A 19,678-nucleotide genomic window follows, 5' to 3' on the forward strand; every position below is an offset into this window, starting at 1 on the left:
CTTCCCTCTCGAAGGGAGCGCAGGCGTCGGCCCCTTCTTTCTCGGAGGGAGCGCCGGCGTCGGCCCCTGTCTTCCCTCTCGGAGGGAGCGCAGGCGTCGGCCCCTTCTTTCTCGGAGGGAGCGCCGGCCCCTTTCTTCCCACTCGGAGGGAGCGCAGGCGTCGGCCCCTTCCTTCCCTCTCGGAGGGAGCGCAGGCGTCGGCCCCTTCCTTCCCTCTCGGAGGGAGCGCAGGCGTCGGCCCCTTCCTTCCCTCTCGGAGGGAGCGCCGGCGTCGGCCCCTTTCTTCCCTCTCGGAGGGAGCGCAGGCGTCGGCCCCTTCCTTCCCTCTCGGAGGGAGCGCAGGCGTCGGCCCCTTTCTTCCCTCTCGGAGGTAGCGCAGGCGTCGGCCCCTTTCTTCCCTCTCGGAGGTAGCGCAGGCGTCGGCCCCTTTCTTCCCTCTCGGAGGTAGCGCCGGCCCCTTCCTTCCCTCTCGGAGGGAGCGCAGGCGTCGGCCCCTTCCTTCCCTCTCGGAGGGAGCGCAGGCGTCGGCCCCTTCTTTCTCGGAGGGAGCGCAGGCGTCGGCCCCTTCCTTCCCTCTCGGAGGGAGCGCAGGCGTCGGCCCCTTCCTTCCCTCTCGAAGGGAGCGCAGGCGTCGGCCCCTTCTTTCTCGGAGGGAGCGCCGGCGTCGGCCCCTGTCTTCCCTCTCGGAGGGAGCGCAGGCGTCGGCCCCTTCTTTCTCGGAGGGAGCGCAGGCGTCGGCCCCTTCCTTCCCTCTCGGAGGGAGCGCAGGCGTCGGCCCCTTCCTTCCCTCTCGGAGGGAGCGCCGGCGTCGGCCCCTTTCTTCCCTCTCGGAGGGAGCGCCGGCGTCGGCCCCTTTCTTCCCTCTCGGAGGGAGCGCCGGCGTCGGCCCCTTCCTTCCCTCTCGGAGGGAGCGCAGGCGTCGGCCCCTTCCTTCCCTCTCGGAGGGAGCGCAGGCGTCGGCCCCTTCCTTCTCGGAGGGAGCGCAGGCGTCGGCCCCTGTCTTCCCTCTCGGAGGGAGCGCAGGCGTCGGCCTCGCGGATCGCAGGGATCTATGACCCGTTACCTGGGACTTCAGAGAGCTGATGGTGTCCTCCAGCTCGTGGCGCAGGGCGGCCGGCATCAGGCCACAGATCTTCAGCTCGTACTCCTGACGGATGTGAGTGATCTGTGAGAGAAATGGTGGAGGGTGAGTTCACTGCGAGGAAACAGTCAGCATGGCAGTCATTGTCGTATCAGCCCCTCCCCCGGTCATGGACCACTCCGAGACCAAGGTAGGAAAATGAAGACCCCTTCATATAGGACTACAACGGAGCAGAATGTGGGGGGGTCATCTGGTCGGCAGATGTCCAGAGGATGAGAGCGGCCAGGAGCGAGCGGAGCACGAAGATCCTCTCACCCCACGGCAAATGATGGGGGGGATGATCCGAAGACAGACGGGGATACACACCCACAGAGCGCAGGGAAAGGAATCGCTGCGGCTACCATCATATCCATGTGCCATGCAGCTCTGGAGGTGACTGGAGGGTGAGCCTTGATGTAACAGCAGAATAGTGAGTGCAGCTCTGGAGGATGAACCGTGATGTAAAAGCAGAATAGAGAGTACAGCTCTGGAGGATGAACCGTGATGTAACAGCAGAATAGTGAGTACAGCTCTGGAGGATGAGCAGAGATGCAGAGCTCCCTGGTACAGATGTGTAGTTTCCAGCGCTCGCGGTCTGTGCTGTAATATCGGATATTCGCGGCCTGAGACCTGGATGTGACTGATCTCTGAAGCCCCCAGTGACGGAGGCATTCACCCCCCTCTTCGCTCTGGTGCAGCAGGACAAGAGCTTGCAATCTGAGCTGCCTGGTATAACGGACGTAAAGCAGTAGGAAATTGGGAAGTGGCAACCCTACTTAAAATGCAAGCAGCTCCTTTTGGAAGTGAAAGACCCCCGCAGTATCAACGAGGCTGTCAACGAGGCTTGCGTGTAGACAAAGAGTTATAGATTGGACTGGTAATTGAAACAGGAAAAGCCTTTTCAGAGGGTTGGACAACAAGAGAGACATGTGGTTACACATAGAGACAGACGTGGAAAAGCCCCTTCAGTCACAGGATACATTGGTAGACATACGTCTGGGGTCAAAGAAAATTATGATTATAGGAGTTTGTATAGATCCGATAGACATACAATTATGTGAAAGCATGCATCTTCTTCCCTGATTCATCCTGAAGATGAAAATGTAACAGATGCCTATAAGCCCCAAATCCATAGTGCCCAGATAACTGACACCAGACATGTCATGTTTGGTCTCTGGGGAAAGGTAAAATCCTGATTAAAACATCAATCCGAATTATGATCTTGGTTACTGTAGTGAGATGCACATCAGGTGTAAGCAGGAATCCCATCACTGAATGTCTCCAATCAAAGACGATTGGAGAGAACAGCGGCGGGCGCTGATTTGGCGGGGGGGGAGAAGGACGCTGACTAGGCGGGGGCGGTGCGCGCTGACTAGGCGGGGGCGGCCCTAAGCTGACAACCCTGGGAATGTTCCTGACTACACCCCGGTGATGATTGGCGCACGGTGGCCGCAGCCAGGGATGATAGGATGCGTCAGTGGCTGTGGTCCTCCTGCGGGTGGGAGATGGCGGCGGGGGTCTCACCTGCTCCTGCAGCTCCAGCTCCTTGTCCTGAAGATTCTTCTCCAAGAACCGCAGCCGCGTGCAGTAACCGCTGCCCTCGTCCTGCAGGAGCTGCAACACAGCACATGAGACATAACAACCGACTGTGAGACATGCACCAACCATCCGTGACATGCGCAACAACCAACTGCGAGATGCAGAATAAACGGCCTACGAGAAACGCAACAACTGACGGCGAGACGCGCAACAACGGACCGTGAGCCCTGTAACAACCAACTGTGAGAAGCGCAACACAACACACGAGACATGTAACAATCGACTGCGAGATGTGCAACAAGTGATCGCGAGACAGGCAACAACAGACGGCGAGACACGCACTAACAACCAACTCTGCTGGTTGACCCTAGGGGGACGGGAACCGGTAACCACATCTCGCAGGAGCTGCAACACAACACACGAGACGCCCAACAAGCGGGCGGCCAGACGCCCAACAAGCGGGCGGCCAGACGCCCAACAAGCGGGCGGCCAGACGCCCAACAAGCGGGCGGCCAGACGCCCAACAAGCGGGCGGCCAGACGCCCAACAAGCGGGCGGCCAGACGCCCAACAAGCGACTCTGCGGTCCGGGGTCTCGGCTGGCCAGCAATCACCACGTGCTGGGTTCTCAGCCCTAGGACTTGCACAAATCCGTGCGGTCACATAAAAGTACACCCCTAATGTCACCATATAAGACTCTAGGAGTCCGCGGGCCCCTCCTGGGGGTTCATGCAGAGGACCCCACAGTGTGAGAGCGTCCTGCACCGCCTGGTATAAGCTGATCCATGCGGCGGCCCCTCGCACGCGGCGGCCACATTCCTGCTGCCGGGAATCTTTCCTTTCGTGGTGTGTATACATGAAGCAGGAGGCTCAGGATGAGTGGAGCGCAGGGTCCCTCCCATGGTGACATAAAACCTGTGATCATCATCAGTGTGTGGAGTGCGGAGCAGACACCGCAGACCCTGCTGCCCCCAATCTCTTCCACAAGCTCTGCCAGGCAGCTTCCCACCGCCCTCAGGGGTCCGGCGTTATGGACAGCCATTCTGAGCCCTGACAGGAGGAGGACGGCTGCCCGCCAGGTCAGGAAGCGCTGAGGGGGGCACAAACTTATCCCAAGGACTGAACTGTGATGTCATCGCTCTAAAGATTACAGCTGCGGATATGACACGGGCTCGGCACCCGAGCACAAAACAATCAGCAGAGGACGGGTAAGATTGTACTTAGCAGCCGGCGGACCTTCTGATCTGTACAATCTAGTCTGTGCAATCTGACCCGCACCGCGTCATCAGCGCAACGGCACCCCGCACCGCGTCATCAGCGCAACGGCACCCCGCACCGCGTCATCAGCGCAACGGCACCCCGCACCGCGTCATCAGCGCAACGGCACCCCGCACCGCGTCATCAGCGCAACGGCACCCCGCACCGCGTCATCAGCGCAACGGCACCCCGCACCGCGTCATCAGCGCAACGGCACCCCGCACCGCGTCATCAGCGCAACGGCACCCCGCACCGCGTCATCAGCGCAACGGCACCCCGCACCGCGTCATCAGCGCAACGGCACCCCGCACCGCGTCATCAGCGCAACGGCACCCCGCACCGCGTCATCAGCGCAACGGCACCCCGCACCGCGTCATCAGCGCAACGGCACCCCGCACCGCGTCATCAGCGCAACGGGACCCCGCACCGCGTCATCAGCGCAACGGGACCCCGCACCGCGTCATCAGCGCAACGGGACCCCGCACCGCGTCATCAGCGCAACGGGACCCCGCACCGCGTCATCAGCGCAACGGGACTCCGCACCGCGTCATCAGCGCAACGGGACCCCGCACCGCGTCATCAGCGCAACGGGACCCCGCACCGCGTCACCAGCGCAACGGGACCCCGCACCGCGTCACCAGCGCAACGGGACCCCGCACCGCGTCACCAGCGCAACGTGACCCGCACCGCGTCACCAGCGCAACGTGAACCCGCACCATCTCATCAGGGCAATGTGACCCGCACCGTGTGATCAGTGCAACGTGACCTGCACCACGTCATCAGCGCAATGTGACCTGCACCACGTCATCAGCGCAATGTGACCTGCACCACGTCATCAGCGCAATGTGACACGCACCACGTCATCAGCGCAATGTGACACGCACCACGTCATCAGCGCAATGTGACACGCACCACGTCATCAGTGCAATGTGACACGCACCACGTCATCAGTGCAATGTGACACGCACCATCTCATCAGTGCAATGTGACCCGCACCGTGTGATCAGTGCAACGTGACCTGCACCATCTCATCAGTGCAATGTGACCTGCACCACGTCATCAGTGCAATGTGACCTGCACCATCTCATCAGTGCAATGTGACCTGCACCACGTCATCAGTGCAATGTGACCTGCACCACGTCACCAGTGCAATGTGACCTGCACCATCTCATCAGTGCAATGTGACCAGCACCACGTCATCAGTGCAATGTGACACGCACCATCTCATCAGTGCAATGTGACCCGCACCTTTATCGCCTTCTCGTACTCTCTGGTCATTTGCTTCTTGTCGTCCTCGTAGTTCTGTGCGGCCTCCTGCAGTCTCCTCTCGGCGTTGAGCTGCTGGTGGCCGCTCTCCTCTCGCAGGGAGGCGATGGTCGTCTGGAGGTCACTGACCACCTGGAAGGCGAGGAATGTGAGCCACGTTGTCATAGGAAATATTAAAATCTCTGTAGCCATATTCACCCCCCTCCCTCCTCTGTCAGCTCAGATTGCAAGCTCTTCTCCTACTGCTAATCTGTGTGACACTCTTGGAATAGACTAATACAAGTAGCAAATTGGATGTGAACCATCTTAATTAACATGCAAGAGCTCCTTTTAGGACAAAAGACCCCAGCAGTACTAACGAGGATGTCTATTGTGCAAACACAAAGAGTTATAGTTCGAACAGGTATTGAGACAAGGGGAAGCCTTTTCAAAAGGTTGGACAACAATAGGGTACAGGTGTTTACACATAAACACAGCAGTGAAAACCCTTTTGTCCACAGGAGATGCATGTTGGATTCAAGTGACACTGTGGTTATATTTACAATAGCCAGCCTAGACTTAAGGACTCTGAAAGAAAATGTTGAATATCAAAGTTTGTATAAATCCGATACTGATGGGACATACATTTTCAGCTGCAGGGCGAATCAGGGACGAAGATGCATATTTTCTCATAACTGTAACCCCTAGTCAATAAGCCACAAATCAACAGTGACCAGATAACTGACAACAGCCAGGTCATGTGGGTAATAATAATTATTCTATTTCTATAGCGCCAACATATTCCGCAGCACTTTACATTTTAGAGGGGATTTGTACAGACAATAAAAGACATTATTGTTATTCTATAATCACATAAATCTACAGATACCAGGAGGAGTGAGGACCCTGCCTGCAAGCTACAATCTATGAGGAAATGGGGAGACAAGAAAGGTGGATGGTAGCAATTGCTTGCGTTGTACGGTTAGCCATCAATGTAATAAATAGGGTAATCACCTAATGCAGCAATCGTCAACCAGTATGTGTACAGGACAGACATGGGGGTGTGTGACCAGACGATACGAGGGACTGGATTTGGAAGGAAGTGTTGTATGGGGGAAAAAAATGGATAGTTAGAGGTGAGGCGATAGGCCAGTCGAAAGAAATGCGCTTTTAGGGCAAGCTAACACTGTGGGTATTGGGGATTAATCGAAGTCTCCTGGGTAGTGCATTCCAAAGAATTGGTGCAGCACGTGAGAAGTCTTGGAGACGGGAGTGGGAGGTTCGGATTATTGAGGATGTTACTCTTAGGCTATTAGCACGGGTAGGGTGGTAGACTGACGAAGGAGGAGATGTAGGGCGGTAGTGAAGCATGGAACGCTATGTGGGTGTGAGTGATAAGTTTATATTGGACTCTGTAGTGGATGGGTAACCAGTGTAATGACTGGCACAGGGTGGAGGCGCCGGTGTAGCGGCTGGAGAGGAATATGATCCTGGCTGCCGCATTCAAGATGGACTTTAGAGAGGAAAGTTTAGTAAGAGGGAGACCGATTAGTAGAGAGTTGTAATAGTCCAGATGAGAAGGAATCAGTAAACAGTTATTACAGAGTCAAAGGTAAGAAAAGGTGGGATTCTGGAGATGTTTTTGAGGTGCAGATCCCGATAACTGGAGGTTTTCCATCGGAGTGCTTCCATCCGCTGCTGACTCGTCTCTGCGATCTGTGTAGGAAGTTTCTTCTGTTTTATCCCTTTTAATTTTATGTAACTGTATATTCTGTATTGTTTTATCCCTTTTATTTTATGTAACTGTATATTCTGTATTGTTTTATCCCTTTTATTTTATGTAACTGTATATTCTGTATTGTTTTATCCCTTTTATTTTATGTAACTGTATATTCTGTATTGTTTTGTCCCCATTGTAAAATCTTTTGTATATTTGTTATAAACGCTGCCCATCGTTCTGGATTAAATATAACATTTATAGTTCTGTTCCCCGCACCCCAAAGTCATCCGCTACCAGAACAAGAACCAGGCGTCCACCCAGCCGGCCGGTGGTGGCAGCTAATAACCTTTCTTGGGTTATCGTGGAATTCGCAGTGACCGTACCGGGGTATATATATATATTTTATGTGCTGGAATCGGAGGTGTATATACTATACGTTCACTGTTAGTTTCTCGATAACTGGCCTAGTAATGGAAGCAGCCGCGGCCTCCACAGTTAATCATCGGCCAATCGTGTAATAGTCCGGATGATAGGGGGCAGCAGAGAGCTGCGGGTCGTTCTGTGTGACCTTCCCGGGCTGAGATCTTTGCCCCATGTCCAGAAGTGAAGGCGACACCTCAGATCAACCATGAACTAAGCTACAGAACCGCCTGCCCCAGCAGTATCAGTCCTCCCTGCTGATCTGGCATCAGGTTCATGAACCAGAAGGCTCAGGATGAACAGGGCGACAAGGCCCGCCCAGTCACAGGAGAGGAGCAGGGCATTGTGGGAGTACTGAACGAGGTAGGACAATGGACACACAACAGTTCATTATCAATTAAATGTAAAGAGTCTAATGTGAAACACACAAACTTCTCCAGTCACCTCCAGAGCTGCAGTCACAGTAATGTCGTTACATCATGTCTTATCCTCCAGTCACCTCCAGAGCTGCAGTCACTATTCTGCCGTTACATCGTGTCTTATCCTCCAGTCACCTCCAGAGCTGCAGTCACAGTAATGCCGTTACATCATGTCTTATCGTCCAGTCACCTCCAGAGCTGCAGTCACTATTCTGCCGTTACATCGTGTCTTATCCTCCAGTCACCTCCAGAGCTGCACTCACTATTCTGCCGTTACATCGTGTCTTATCCTCCAGTCACCTCCAGAGCTGCACTCACTATTCTGCTGTTACATCACGTCTTATCCTCCAGTCACCTCCAGAGCTGCAGTCACTATTCTGCTGTTACATCGTGTCTTATCCTCCAGTCACCTCCAGAGCTGCAGTCACTATTCTGCTGTTACATCGTGTCTTATCCTCCAGTCACCTCCAGAGCTGCAGTCACTATTCTGCTGTTACATCACGTCTTATCCTCCAGTCACTTCCAGAACTGCACTTACTATTCTGCTGTTACATCGTGTCTTATCCTCCAGTCACCTCCAGAGCTGCACTCACTATTCTGCTGTTACATTGTGTCTTATCCTCCAGTCACCTCCAGAGCTGCAGTCACTATTCTGCTGTTACATCGTGTCTTATCCTCCAGCCACCTCCAGAGCTGCAGTCACTATTCTGCTGTTACATTGTGTCTTATCCTCCAGTCACCTCCAGAGCTGCAGTCACTATTCTGCTGTTACATTGTGTCTTATCCTCCAGTCACCTCCAGAGCTGCAGTCACTATTCTGCTGTTACATCAGGTCTTATCCTCCAGTCACCTCCAGAGCTGCAGTTACTATTCTGCTGTTACATTGTGTCTTATCCTCCAGTCACCTCCAGAGCTGCAGTCACTATTCTGCTGTTACATTGTCTTATCTTCCAGTCACCTCCAGAGCTGCAGACACTATTCTGCTGTTACATCGTGTCTTACCCTCCATTCACCTCCAAAGCTGCACTCACTATTCTGCTGTTACATTGTGTCTTATCCTCCAGTCACCTCCAGAGCTGCAGTCACTATTCTGCTGTTACATCGTGTCTTACCCTCCATTCACCTCCAAAGCTGCAGTCACTATTCTGCTGTTACATCGTGTCTTATCCTCCAGCCACCTCCAGAGCTGCAGTCACTATTCTGCTGCTACATCGTGTCTTATCCTCCAGCCACCTCCAGAGCTGCAGTCACTATTCTGCTGTTACATTGTGTCTTATCCTCCAGTCACCTCCAGAGCTGCAGTCACTATTCTGCTGTTACATCGTGTCTTATCCTCCAGAGCTGCACTCACTATTCTGCTGTTACATCAGGTCTTATCCTCCAGTCACCTCCAGAGCTGCAGTTACTATTCTGCTGTTACATTGTGTCTTATCCTCCAGTCACCTCCAGAGCTGCAGTCACTATTCTGCTGTTACATTGTGTCTTATCCTCCAGTCACCTCCAGAGCTGCAGTCACTATTCTGCTGTTACATCGTGTCTTATCCTCCAGCCACCTCCAGAGCTGCAGTCACTATTCTGCTGTTACATTGTGTCTTATCCTCCAGTCACCTCCAGAGCTGCAGTCACTATTCTGCTGTTACATCGTGTCTTATCCTCCAGCCACCTCCAGAGCTGCAGTCACTATTCTGCTGTTACATTGTGTCTTATCCTCCAGTCACCTCCAGAGCTGCAGTCACTATTCTGCTGTTACATTGTGTCTTATCCTCCAGTCACCTCCAGAGCTGCAGTCACTATTCTGCTGTTACATTGTGTCTTATCCTCCAGTCACCTCCAGAGCTGCAGTTACTATTCTGCTGTTACATCGTGTCTTACCCTCCATTCACCTCCAAAGCTGCAGTCACTATTCTGCTGTTACATCGTGTCTTATCCTCCAGCCACCTCCAGAGCTGCAGTCACTATTCTGCTGCTACATCGTGTCTTATCCTCCAGCCACCTCCAGAGCTGCAGTCACTATTCTGCTGTTACATTGTGTCTTATCCTCCAGTCACCTCCAGAGCTGCAGTCACTATTCTGCTGTTACATCGTGTCTTAGCCTCCAGAGCTGCAGTCACTATTCTGCTGTTACATTGTGTCTTATCCTCCAGTCACCTCCAGAGCTGCAGTCACTATTCTGCTGTTACATTGTGTCTTATCCTCCAGTCACCTCCAGAGCTGCAGTCACTATTCTGCTGTTACATTGTGTCTTATCCTCCAGTCACCTCCAGAGCTGCAGTCACTATTCTGCTGTTACATCGTGTCTTACCCTCCAGTCACCTCCAGAGCTGCACTCACTATTCTGCTGTTACATTGTGTCTTATCTTCCATTCACCTCCAAAGCTGCACTCACTATTCTGCTGTTACATCATGTCTTATGCTCCAGTCACTATTCTGCTGTTACATCATGTCTTATGCTCCAGTCACCTCCAGAGCTGCAGTCACTATTCTGCTGTTACATTGTGTCTTATCCTCCAGTCACCTCCAGAGCTGCAGTCACTATTCTGCTGTTACATCGTGTCTTACCCTCCATTCACCTCCAAAGCTGCACTCACTATTCTGCTGTTACATTGTGTCTTATCCTCCAGTCACCTCCAGAGCTGCAGTCACTATTCTGCTGTTACATCGTGTCTTACCCTCCATTCACCTCCAAAGCTGCAGTCACTATTCTGCTGTTACATCGTGTCTTATCCTCCAGCCACCTCCAGAGCTGCAGTCACTATTCTGCTGCTACATCGTGTCTTATCCTCCAGCCACCTCCAGAGCTGCAGTCACTATTCTGCTGTTACATTGTGTCTTATCCTCCAGTCACCTCCAGAGCTGCAGTCACTATTCTGCTGTTACATCGTGTCTTATCCTCCAGAGCTGCAGTCACTATTCTGCTGTTACATTGTGTCTTATCCTCCAGTAACCTCCAGAGCTGCAGTCACTATTCTGCTGTTACATTGTGTCTTATCTTCCAGTCACCTCCAGAGCTGCAGTCACTATTCTGCTGTTACATTGTGTCTTATCCTCCAGTCACCTCCAGAGCTGCAGTCACTATTCTGCTGTTACATCGTGTCTTACCCTCCAGTCACCTCCAGAGCTGCACTCACTATTCTGCTGTTACATTGTGTCTTATCTTCCATTCACCTCCAGAGCTGCAGTCACTATTCTTCTGTTACATCATGTCTTATGCTCCAGTCACCTCCAGAGCTGCAGTCACTATTCTTCTGTTGCATCATGTCTTATGCTCCAGTCACCTCCAGAGCTGCAGTCACTATTCTGCTGTTACATTGTGTCTTATCCTCCAGTCACCTCCAGAGCTGCAGTCACTATTCTGCTGTTACATTGTGTCTTATCCTCCAGTCACCTCCAGAGCTGCAGTCAGTATTCTGCTGTTACATCGTGTCTTACCCTCCAGTCACCTCCAGAGCTGCACTCACTATTCTGCTGTTACATTGTGTCTTATCTTCCATTCACCTCCAGAGCTGCACTCACTATTCTGCTGTTACATTGTGTCTTATCCTCCTGTCTCCTCCAGAGCTGCAGTCACTATTCTGCTGCTACATCGTGTCTTATCCTCCAGCCACCTCCAGAGCTGCAGTCACTATTCTGCTGTTACATTGTGTCTTATCCTCCAGTCACCTCCAGAGCTGCAGTCACTATTCTGCTGTTACATCGTGTCTTATCCTCCAGCCACCTCCAGAGCTGCAGTCACTATTCTGCTGTTACATTGTGTCTTATCCTCCAGTCACCTCCAGAGCTGCAGTCACTATTCTGCTGTTACATTGTGTCTTATCCTCCAGTCACCTCCAGAGCTGCAGTTACTATTCTGCTGTTACATTGTGTCTTATCCTCCAGTCACCTCCAGAGCTGCAGTCACTATTCTGCTGTTACATCGTGTCTTACCCTCCATTCACCTCCAAAGCTGCACTCACTATTCTGCTGTTACATTGTGTCTTATCCTCCAGTCACCTCCAGAGCTGCAGTCACTATTCTGCTGTTACATCGTGTCTTACCCTCCATTCACCTCCAAAGCTGCAGTCACTATTCTGCTGTTACATCGTGTCTTATCCTCCAGCCACCTCCAGAGCTGCAGTCACTATTCTGCTGCTACATAGTGTCTTATCCTCCAGTCACCTCCAGAGCTGCAGTCACTATTCTGCTGTTACATCGTGTCTTATCCTCCAGAGCTGCAGTCACTATTCTGCTGTTACATTGTGTCTTATCCTCCAGTCACCTCCAGAGCTGCAGTCACTATTCTGCTGTTACATTGTGTCTTATCCTCCAGTCACCTCCAGAGCTGCAGTCACTATTCTGCTGTTACATTGTGTCTTATCCTCCAGTCACCTCCAGAGCTGCAGTCACTAGTCTGCTGTTACATCATGTCTAATCCTCCAGCCACCCCCAGAGCTGCAGTCACTATTCTGCTGTTACATCGTATCTTATCCTCCAGTCACCTCCAGAGCTGCAGTCACTATTCTGCCGTTACATCGTCTCATCCTCCACAACCAGAGGGTGTGCGGGGGTCTGTAACAGTTGATACGGAGGCAGGGGGTCCCCGTTACAGATGGTACGCAGGCAGTATGGTCGCTGGACGGCGGGCAGCACAATGTACAGGACCCTCACACTGATAACCCGATACACTGTAACAACCCATCAGCACAGGATGGAGGTTTGTGCTGAGCTTCCCTCATAGAGGATTATCTCACTGACACACTGTAACAAGTCTTCAGCTGTGAGCTGTATCTGGTGAGGACAGGTATTCCTGCTGGTTGATGTACACAGGAAGGTTTCCATTCACTGACAGACAGCAGAGACTCGCGGGGCCGTACCTGTGCGCTGATGGCCGCGTCTGCGGCAGTGACTCGCGGGGCCGTACCTGTGCGCTGATGGCCGCGTCTGCGGCAGTGACTCGCGGGGCCGTACCTGTGCGCTGATGGCCGCGTCTGCGGCAGTGACTCGCGGGGCCGTACCTGTGCGCTGATGGCCGCGTCTGCGGCAGTGACTCGCGGGGCCGTACCTGTGCGCTGATGGCCGCGTCTGCGGCAGTGACTCGCGGGGCCGTACCTGTGCGCTGATGGCCGCGTCTGCGGCAGTGACTCGCGGGGCCGTACCTGTGCGCTGATGGCCGCGTCTGCGGCAGTGACTCGCGGGGCCGTACCTGTGCGCTGATGGCCGCGTCTGCGGCAGTGACTCGCGGGGCCGTACCTGTGCGCTGATGGCCGCGTCTGCGGCAGTGACTCGCGGGGCCGTACCTGTGCGCTGATGGCCGCGTCTGCGGCAGTGACTCGCGGGGCCGTACCTGTGCGCTGATGGCCGCGTCTGCGGCAGTGACTCGCGGGGCCGTACCTGTGCGCTGATGGCCGCGTCTGCGGCAGTGACTCGCGGGGCCGTACCTGTGCGCTGATGGCCGCGTCTGCGGCAGTGACTCGCGGGGCCGTACCTGTGCGCTTTTCTTCAGCTTCTCGCTGTATTCCTTCTCGATTTGGAGTAATCGGCTTCCGGCCTGAAAGAGAAAGTGCAGAGATCAGAAATCGGACAACAAGCGAGGGGTGACCAAGGAACAGAGGCTACGGAAAACCTGCCCAGGAGCGGAGGTTACAGAGAACCTGACCAGTGATGGAGGCCAGTCAGAAGATGTCCAAGACGAGAAGAAGACAGTGAGAACCTGACCAGTGATGGAGACCAGAGAGAACATGTCCAAGACGAGAAGAAGACAGTGAGAACCTGACCAGTGATGGAGACCAGAGAGAACATGTCCAAGACGAGAAGACACTGAGAACCTGACCAGTGATGGAGACCAGAGAGAACATGTCCAAGACGAGAAGACACTGAGAACCTGACCAGTGATGGAGACCAGAGAGAACATGTCCAAGACGAGAAGACACTGAGAACCTGACCAGTGATGGAGACCAGAGAGAACATGTCCAAGACGAGAAGACACTGAGAACCTGACCAGTGATGGAGACCAGAGAGAACATGTCCAAGACGAGAAGACACTGAGAACCTGACCAGTGATGGAGACCAGAGAGAACATGTCCAAGACGAGAAGACACTGAGAACCTGACCAGTGATGGAGACCAGAGAGAACATGTCCAAGACGAGAAGACACTGAGAACCTGACCAGTGATGGAGACCAGAGAGAACATGTCCAAGACGAGAAGACACTGAGAACCTGACCAGTGATGGAGACCAGAGAGAACATGTCCAAGACGAGAAGATACTGAGAACCTGACCAGTGATGGAGACCAGAGAGAACATGTCCAAGATGAGAAGACACTGAGAACCTGACCAGTGATGGAGACCAGAGAGAACATGTCCAAGACGAGAAGACACTGAGAACCTGACCAGTGATGGAGACCAGAGAGAACATGTCCAAGATAAGACACTGAGAACCTGACCAGTGATGGAGACCAATCAGATTTTCAAGAGGAGTAGACACTGAGAACCTGACCAGTGATGGACACCAGAGAGAACATGTCCAAGAGAAGACACTGAGAACCTGACCAGTGATGGAGACCAGAGAGATGTCCAAGAGAAGACACTGAGAACCTGACCAGTGACAGAGACCAATCCGATGTCCAAGAGGAGAAGACGCTGGACACCTGATCAGTGATGGAGACCAGAGAGAACATGTCCAAGAGAAGACACTGAGAACCTGACCAGTGATGGAGACCAGAGAGATGTCCAAGAGAAGACACTGAGAACCTGACCAGTGACAGAGACCAATCAGATGTCCACGAGGAGAAGACGCTGGACACCTGAAAAGTGATGGAGGCCAGTCAGAAGATGTCCAAGAGAAGACACTGAGAACCTGACCAGTGATGGAGACCAGAGAGAACATGTCCAAGAGGAGAAGACACTGAGAACCTGAGCAGTGATGGAGGCCAGTCAGAAGATGTCCAAGAGGAGAAGACACTGAGAACCTGACCAGTGAAGGAGACCAGAGAGAACATGTCCAAGAGAAGACACTGAGAACCTGACCAGTGATGGAGACCAGAGAGAACATGTCCAAGAGAAGACACTGAGAACCTGACCAGTGACAGAGACCAATCAGATGTCCACGAGGAGAAGACGCTGGACACCTGACCAGTGATGGAGACCAGCCAGAAGATGTCCAAGAGAAGACACTGAGAACCTGACCAGTGATGGAGACCAAACAGATGTCCAAGAGGAGAAGACACTGGAAATCTGACCAGTGACAGAGACCAAACAGATGTCCAAAAGGAGAAGACACTGGAAATCAGACCAGTGAAGGAGACCAGCCAGAAGATGTCCAAGAGAAGACACTGGGAACCTGACCAGTGATTGAGACCAGAGAGAACATGTCCAAGAGGAGAAGACACTGAGAACCTGACCAGTGATGGAGGCCAGTCAGAAGATGTCCAAGAGGAGAAGACACTGAGAACCTGACCAGTGAAGGAGACCAGAGAGATGTCCAAGAGAAGACACTGAGAACCTGACCAGTGATGGAGACCAGAGAGAACATGTCCAAGAGAAGACACTGAGAACCTGACCAGTGACAGAGACCAATCAGATGTCCACGAGGAGAAGACGCTGGACACCTGAAAAGTGATGGAGGCCAGTCAGAAGATGTCCAAGAGAAGACACTGAGAACCTGACCAGTGATGGAGACCAGAGAGAACATGTCCAAGAGGAGAAGACACTGAGAACCTGACCAGTGATGGAGGCCAGTCAGAAGATGTCCAAGAGGAGAAGACACTGAGAACCTGACCAGTGAAGGAGACCAGAGAGATGTCCAAGAGAAGACACTGAGAACCTGACCAGTGATGGAGACCAGAGAGAACATGTCCAAGAGAAGACACTGAGAACCTGACCAGTGACAGAGACCAATCAGATGTCCACGAGGAGAAGACGCTGGACACCTGACCAGTGATGGAGACCAGCCAGAAGATGTCCAAGAGAAGACACTGAGAACCTGACCAGTGATGGAGACCAGAGAGAACATGTCCAAGAGGAGAAGACACTGAGAACCTGACCAGTGATGGAGGCCAGTCAGAAGATGTCCAAGAGGAGAAGACACTGAGAACCTGACCAGTGAAGGAGACCAGAGAGAACATGTCCAAGAGAAGACACTGAGAACCTGACCAGTGATGGAGACCAGAGAGAACATGTCCAAGAGAAGACACTGAGAACCTGACCAGTGACAGAGACCAATCAGATGTCCACGAGGAGAAGACGCTGGACACCTGACCAGTGATGGAGACCAGCCAGAAGATGTCCAAGAGAAGACACTGAGAACCTGACCAGTGATGGAGACCAAACAGATGTCCAAGAGGAGAAGACACTGGAAATCTGACCAGTGACAGAGACCAAACAGATGTCCAAAAGGAGAAGACACTGGAAATCTGACCAGTGAAGGAGACCAGCCAGAAGACATCCAAGACTAAAATACATTGACAACTTGACTAGTGATGGAGACCAGCAAGACATACAAGAGGAGAAGACACTGGGAACATGACAAGTGACAGAGACCAGCTAGAAGATGTCCAAGAGAAGAAGACACTGAGAACCTGACCAGTGATGGAGAACAAACAGATGTCCAAGAGAAGACACTGGGAACATGACAAGTGACAGAGACAAGCCAGAAGATGTCCAAGAGAAGAAGACACTGAAAACCTGACCAGTGATGGAGAACAAACAGATGTCCAAGAGAAGACACTGGAAATCTGACCAGTGAAGGAGACCAGCCAGAAGATGTCTGTGAGAAGAGGATACCGAGAACCTGACCAGTGATAGAAACCAGTCAGATGTCCAAGAGGAGGACACACTGAACATGACCAGTGACTGATACCAGCCAGATATCCAAGAGGAGGAGACATTGAGAACATGACCAGTGAAGGATACCAGCCAGATAATGTCCAAAAGAAGAAGATACTGAGAAATTGACCAGTGATGGAGACTGGCTAGAAGACGTCCAAGACGAAAAGACACTGAGAACTACATGACCAGTGATGAAGACCAGCCAGATGTCCAAGATGAGAAGACACTGAGAACCTGACCAGTGACAAAGACCAGTCAGATGTTCAAAAGGAGAAGACATTAACAACTTGACCAGTGATGGGACCAACCAGAAGACATCCAAAACAAGAAGCACTGGAAACCTGACAAGTGATGGAGACCATCGCTGATCAGGTTGTCAGTGCCTTCTACTCTTGTATATCTTCTGTCTGGAGACCAGTCAGATGTCTAAGAGGAGGAGATACAAGGAACATGACCAATGTTGGAGACCAGTTAGAAGACGTCCAAGAGAAGACACTAAGGATGGAGAGCAGTTAGAAGGTGTCGGAGAAGAGAGACTACAAGGGAGGTGGCTATGGAAGACCTAAATAGTGAAGGAGGAAACTATGGAAAAAAAACCTAACAGCGGCAAAATAAAGACTAAGCCGAGGGTGAAGGTCCGCAATGTGCACAGGAAGCGAGGCCAGCAGCCAACATCTGACTGGAGTCATCATGCTACATAGGAGGACAGCTCACCTTCTCCAGGGCTTCTTGGCTCTGGGCAGCATGACTCTTCTGCAGGCCCAGCCTCATGCTCTCCATCTCGGCCCGCACTTTGCTCATGGTCTTCTGGTGCTCCTGAGCAGTCTTGTGCTTCTCCTCCTCCCGCAGGTGTCCGAGCTCCAGGATCTGCTGCTTGCGCTGAGCGTTGACTTGGATGAGTTCTTCCTTCACCTTGTACAACTGGTTCTCCAGATCTGAGATGGTCTGTGGAGACGAGGACAAGACGGACCGGTCAGTGATAGACAAAGGCAAAGGCAACCACCACAGAGCTGACAATCTAATGGTGTAATCTCCTCTCTCCACCACAGAGCTGACAATCTAATGGTGTAATCTCCTCTCTCTCCACCACAGAGCTGACAATCTAAAGGTGGAATCTCCTCTCTCCACCACAGAGCTGACAATCTAATGGTGTAATCTCCTCTCTCCACCACAGAGCTGACAATCTAATGGTGTAATCTCCTCTCTCCACCACAGAGCTGACAATCTAATGGTGTAATCTCCTCTCTCCACCACAGAGCTGACAATCTAATGGTGTAATCTCCTCTCTCTCCACCACAGAGCTGACAATCTAAAGGTGGAATCTCCTCTCTCCACCACAGAGCTGACAATCTAATGGTGTAATCTCCTCTCTCCACCACAGAGCTGACAATCTAATGGTGTAATCTCCTCTCTCCTCCACCACAGAGCTGACAATCTAATGGTGGAATCTCCTCTCTCCTCCACCACAGAGCTGACAATCTAATGGTGGAATCTCCTCTCTCCACCACAGAGCTGACAATCTAATGGTGTAATCTCCTCTCTCCTCCACCACAGAGCTGACAATCTAATGGTGTAATCTCCTCTCTCCTCCACCACAGAGCTGACAATCTAATGGTGTAATCTCCTCTCTCTCCACAGAGCTGACAATCTAATGGTGTAATCTCCTCTCTCCACCACAGAGCTGACAATCTAATGGTGTAATCTCCTCTCTCCACCACAGAGCTGACAATCTAATGGTGTAATCTCCTCTCCTCCACCACAGAGCTGACAATCTAATGGTGTAATCTCCTCTATCCTCCACCACAGAGCTGACAATCTAATGGTGTAATCTCCTCTCTCCACCACCACAGAGCTGACAATCTAATGGTGTAATCTCCTCTCTCCACAGAGCTGACAATCTAATGGTGTAATCTCCTCTCTCCACAGAGCTGACAATCTAATGGTGTAATCTCCTCTCTCCACAGAGCTGACAATCTAATGGTGTAATCTCCTCTCTCCACCACAGAGCTGACAATCTAATGGTGGAATCTCCTCTCTCCACCACAGAGCTGACAATCTAATGGTGTAATCTCCTCTCTCCACCACAGAGCTGACAATCTAATGGTGTAATCTCCTCTCTCCACAGAGCTGACAATCTAATGGTGTAATCTCCTCTCTCCTCCACCACAGAGCTGACAATCTAATGGTGGAATCTCCTCTCTCCACAGAGCTGACAATCTAATGGTGGAATCTCCTCTCTCCACAGAGCTGACAATCTAATGGTGTAATCTCCTCTCTCCTCCACCACAGAGCTGACAATCTAATGGTGGAATCTCCTCTCTCCACCACCACAGAGCTGACAATCTAATGGTGGAATCTCCTCTCTCTCCACCACAGAGCTGACAATCTAATGGTGTAATCTCCTCTCTCCACCACCACAGAGCTGACAATCTAATGGTGTAATCTCCTCTCTCCACCACAGAGCTGACAATCTAATGGTGGAATCTCCTCTCTCCACCACAGAGCTGACAATCTAATGGTGTAATCTCCTCTCTCCACCACAGAGCTGACAATCTAATGGTGGAATCTCCTCTCTCCTCCACCACAGAGCTGACAATCTAATTGTGTAATCTCCTCTCCACCACAGAGCTGACAATCTAATGGTGGAATCTCCTCTCTCCTCCACCACAGAGCTGACAATCTAATGGTGTAATCTCCTCTCTCCACCACCACAGAGCTGACAATCTAATGGTGTAATCTCCTCTCTCCACAGAGCTGACAATCTAATGGTGTAATCTCCTCTCTCCACCACCACAGAGCTGACAATCTAATGGTGTAATCTCCTCTCTCCTCCACCACAGAGCTGACAATCTAATGGTGTAATCTCCTCTCTCCACCACAGAGCTGACAATCTAATGGTGTAATCTCCTCTCTCCACAGAGCTGACAATCTAATGGTGTAATCTCCTCTCTCTCCACCACAGAGCTGACAATCTAATGGTGGAATCTCCTCTCTCCTCCACAGAGCTGACAATCTAATGGTGTAATCTCCTCTCTCCACAGAGCTGACAATCTAATGGTGTAATCTCCTCTCTCCTCCACCACAGAGCTGACAATCTAATGGTGTAATCTCCTCTCTCCTCCACCACAGAGCTGACAATCTAATGGTGTAATCTCCT

General features: G+C 52.1%; 1 protein-coding gene across 1 annotated transcript in view; it reads right to left on the reverse strand.

Annotated features, from left to right (window-relative positions):
• Positions 1-19,678, reverse strand: part of LOC141245906 (centrosomal protein of 112 kDa-like) — a gene marked incomplete at its 5' end in the record, with an annotated part of 41,824 nt that overhangs the window by 3,653 nt on the left and 18,493 nt on the right. Inside the window, 5 exons of the mRNA XM_073669099.1 lie at positions 1,064-1,165; positions 2,645-2,734; positions 5,164-5,313; positions 13,181-13,243; positions 17,236-17,466. Of these exons, the coding sequence (XP_073525200.1) occupies positions 1,064-1,165; positions 2,645-2,734; positions 5,164-5,313; positions 13,181-13,243; positions 17,236-17,466 (636 nt within the window). The remainder of the gene's footprint in view (positions 1-1,063; positions 1,166-2,644; positions 2,735-5,163; positions 5,314-13,180; positions 13,244-17,235; positions 17,467-19,678) is intronic.

Source organism: Phyllobates terribilis, unplaced genomic scaffold, assembly GCF_046119375.1.
Source record: "Phyllobates terribilis strain yellow unplaced genomic scaffold, ASM4611937v1 Scaffold_2312__1_contigs__length_143223, whole genome shotgun sequence".
NCBI lineage: Eukaryota > Metazoa > Chordata > Amphibia > Anura > Dendrobatidae > Phyllobates > Phyllobates terribilis.